This window comes from Oryzias melastigma, linkage group LG8 (genome assembly GCF_002922805.2).
Source record: "Oryzias melastigma strain HK-1 linkage group LG8, ASM292280v2, whole genome shotgun sequence".
NCBI lineage: Eukaryota > Metazoa > Chordata > Actinopteri > Beloniformes > Adrianichthyidae > Oryzias > Oryzias melastigma.
The window spans coordinates 12,869,515-12,873,335 of record NC_050519.1 but is presented as its reverse complement, the minus strand read 5'-3'; the positions used below and the strand labels follow the sequence as shown (position 1 = coordinate 12,873,335).

At 34.6% G+C, this 3,821-nt stretch overlaps 1 protein-coding gene across 1 annotated transcript in view; it reads right to left on the bottom strand.

Moving 5' to 3' along the window:
- Positions 1-2,213, bottom strand: part of srebf1 (sterol regulatory element binding transcription factor 1) — a 13,011-nt gene extending 10,798 nt beyond the window's left edge. The window contains exon 1 of the mRNA XM_024272328.2: positions 1,814-2,213. Coding sequence (XP_024128096.1) covers positions 1,814-1,919 — 106 coding nt within the window. The 5' untranslated portion in view covers positions 1,920-2,213. The remainder of the gene's footprint in view (positions 1-1,813) is intronic.
- Between the last annotated feature and the right edge of the window lie 1,608 nt (positions 2,214-3,821).

The following is a 3,821-nucleotide window of genomic DNA, read 5'->3' as shown; positions in this document are numbered from 1 at the left end:
AAATTAATTGATGAATCGATTTCTATTCCTACGATTGCATCAGATCGATCCGATGCAAATTATTTCCTAAATCAACCTTTACCATTATAAAATCACTTCAAAATGAAATAAATCGACTGTAATCTATATTGGAAAATATCATCTGGATTGAGGCACAGTGGATTTATTTTACTATAACCTAAAAAGTGCCATCACAGCAGACAACACACATGTGATGGCAGCAAAAATAATCACGCCTTCATTACAGTCCAAATTGTACAAACACTTTGAATTTTGCAGACATGTGACCATACAATGTGGTAGAATGTTCAGTTTGGATTATTTTGATGTAGAAAAACAACAATGGGGTGAACTTTATGAAACTAAAATGTGAATGGATTTGCTATTGATTCGTGTTTACTTGTTTGTTTGTTTGTACTCATATTTGATTTATACTCAATTATCTTGGAAGAAAGAAAGGGAAGCTAGAAAACTTCACAGTTCAGTAACAAGTATTTATCTCTGATTCACACGTTGAAGTTGTGCTAAAGGTGATTTCACTTCTGGATCGCTATATAAATAAAGGTGAGTTATACCTTGAGTGAGTAATTTATTAAACTAATGGATAAATTAAATTTAAAGATGAAGGAATATTTTGATCTTGCTGCACTTTTTATAGCTTTTAGCATTTTTTCAGAACAGTAAAAATAAAATATTGTTTTTTTTCAGTGCAATCTAAAAAGCTGCATGATTAACAGAAGTTGTGCATCTTGTAAAAATAACTAAAAATAAACGAGTTCAAAACCAGCCTATTTTTTAAGTTAAATATTTTAAATCAAAGTTTGGAATGAATATGCTGCTAATATGAGTGAAAAGCAGCAGTCTGGTTTTAAAGCAGTGTAGCACATGAGGTGATCGCTCCTGACCAATCACAGCGCGTCTCTCAGACTTGCTATGCCGATCAGCCCAAGACAGAGGAGAGGGAGAGCTGCTTCAGGAGAGGTTACTATCGAGCAGCCGCGCGAGGGTTACTCGCGGTTAGATTTCGGGAGCACCGTAACAAGACATACATTGCCAAACACTGTTTACACAGACCACCTTATCATATTACATGTCTGTCACTATCACAGAATACATATTAGCTATTACAAGCAAGTGTCCAAAAATCGGTTTTAGATTTTAATGCGATAAAGTCGATTTCCACGCATTTTATTTCAATCAGGAAAATGATACAGGTGGTTCGTAATAGCAGAGCAATACAGTTTAATGCCGTTTGAATATTTATAATGAAGATGGATCATAATAACATTTGCGTTTTAATACAGCAAAAACAACATTAACTCGGTCAAGTGGGGAACCTGAACTCAGTAAAGAGGAATGAACGACAGTAACCCCTGCTTGTGAAGTATGTTAGGGGCGGGGCCAACTCACAACCACCTAGCAGCATGTTAGCTTTAAACTATTAGCTCAAGTTTATTTTGATTTCCTGCACCTTTAACTAAATACATACATTGAAATGACTTATTACAATATAATACATGTATAATTATCCAAAATAACATCACAATTTATTGTAGCATCTTTATGTTTACAGGGAACTTGTATGCTAAGCGGCTAACGTTAGCTTCTCAGAATAGGCGAATATTCGAAAGCTAAACCTGCAAACTTTTCGCTGTTCTTTTAGCATTTTGTGTCAACAAAACAAATAATATTAATAATAAAAAAAACTTAGCAGAATAAACTTGCACCATTCTATACATAACGTTAATGAATAGCTGTATGTTGGTTTAGTCATTTAAACTGGTTTAACAACAAACATATAGCATCCTCTTACCATCAATATCGTTAAGGAGGGCCGTGTCAATATCGCTGGGATCGTTAAGCGACAGCGTGGGATCCAGGTTATCCAACGAAGCATCATCAAACGATAGGCGATTCATCTCTACGGTTGTAACTCAGCTTCTCTAGCGTAAACTTGACTTCTTATTATAGGAAAAATTGGTACCTTTAAGTCCCTACATTTGACCAAACACCGGATTCCAACTCGACCTGCAAATTATATTAAATTAACTTTTTTTCCACTCATGTGTCAACTATCGACTCACTCCTGCCACCATAATAAACCTGGGAAACTTGTCAAACCGAGACAAACACTGAAGCTCATTCAATACTAACATGCTTACGGTGGAAGCCGAAGGAACCCTGCCCCACTGCTGGATGATTGACACATGAGCCAGCCAATCAACAACCGAGCACCAAATTCCCACGTTCTCGTTTCTTGCGATTGTTGTGATTAACGACAAAATATGACAGCTATTTAGAGAAAAGTCACAACTTTTTAAAGAAATACGAAATGGTACGAGCTTTATGTGTTAAAATGTTAAAGTTACAAAGTGTTTGCACAAGTTACACGACTTGATTAAATCAAATATTATATATTTGTTGATCTTGAAGTACAAATATCCTTCTTGTTTTATATTTGAATCTTAAATAATTTCACAACTATATTTTATCAAACTGCTCTTTGAGAAAAACAAGCATGGTATGTATTTATTGTAGGCTTGACTTCAACAGCCAATCAGAGGCGGCATGGGCGGTATCTAATCAGCAGCCAAGTTTGTTTGACTCGAAGCGAGAGCTCCTCCTGTAGAACCAGTGGAATTGACCAATGGGAATCTCGGAAACCGAGTGGGGTGATCCTTCGTCACAGCCTCGGATCTAGTGATTACATCATGTTATGTCCTGTAAGAGTAGAGTCGGCAGCTGGGTAGCAAACAGAAGCTCTTGTTGCTTTAAAATTACAAAAATAACGCTACATTTTAAATAGAAATAATACAATAGAATAAAAAGAATATCCTAGATAAAGTTGTATTTAATGTAAATACATCAAATATGTTCCTACTATCAGCAACAGCTAATGTAAACAATGTTTCTTAAGTAAATATGAGCTCAAATTAGAAAGTTAACACAAAATTGGATTTTCTGGGAAAGTAGGTCATTGGTCTAAAATAAAACTATCAAGTTTTCAAGCTCTGTAATATTACAAATTATGTGTGGGACGTTGAAAGACTCACATTAGTACTTTTCTAACACTTGTAATCACAGGAAAAATTACAGAACATGTATTAAAAAAACAAAACAACAAAAAACTTTTTTTTGTTTGTAGAGGCTGATCTATAAATTCAAATGTTAAGACAGAGGAAATGAACACACAATGCATAATAATGACAACGTTTTGAGGTAGAGGTCACACACTGCTAGTGTTTTATTGGGCAGTCACACGTGTGCTTAAGGCCAAACCCAAATCTGACCATCATTACTGACAGCAGACTGTATGCATGGAATATTAAAGAGAGAAAACAAGCCTGTGTTCCACCCATCTCCGTATTTGACTTGTTGACATTAAAAAAAAAAAAAAAAAAAGCAGCAACCTCTTTTTAGATCAAACATTAAGGGATACAGTTTTGTAGTTTCAAGAAACACCCTCTCAAAAATACATTGCTATCCACTCAAACATTAGAGAAACACAAACATAACATGCTGCTTAATTTGAAAGAATACTTGTTTACATTTTTAGCAGCCATCACTGCAAGTCTGGATGGTGCATGTTGTTTAAAAAGTTACAAAAATCACCAGGTAGACTCGTTAAATAAATGCATGTAACCATATAGCATGAAATGAGAACAATAAATTTAAATTTGTTGATAAATTAATATTCAAACATTTCTAGTTTTTAGATTTATAAATCAAAAATGTTTCCCTCAACATGGGTGGTTGCATCATAAAATACTGACAAATGTAGCATTTCAACTACTTTTGATTGACATGGCTTTTCATATTAA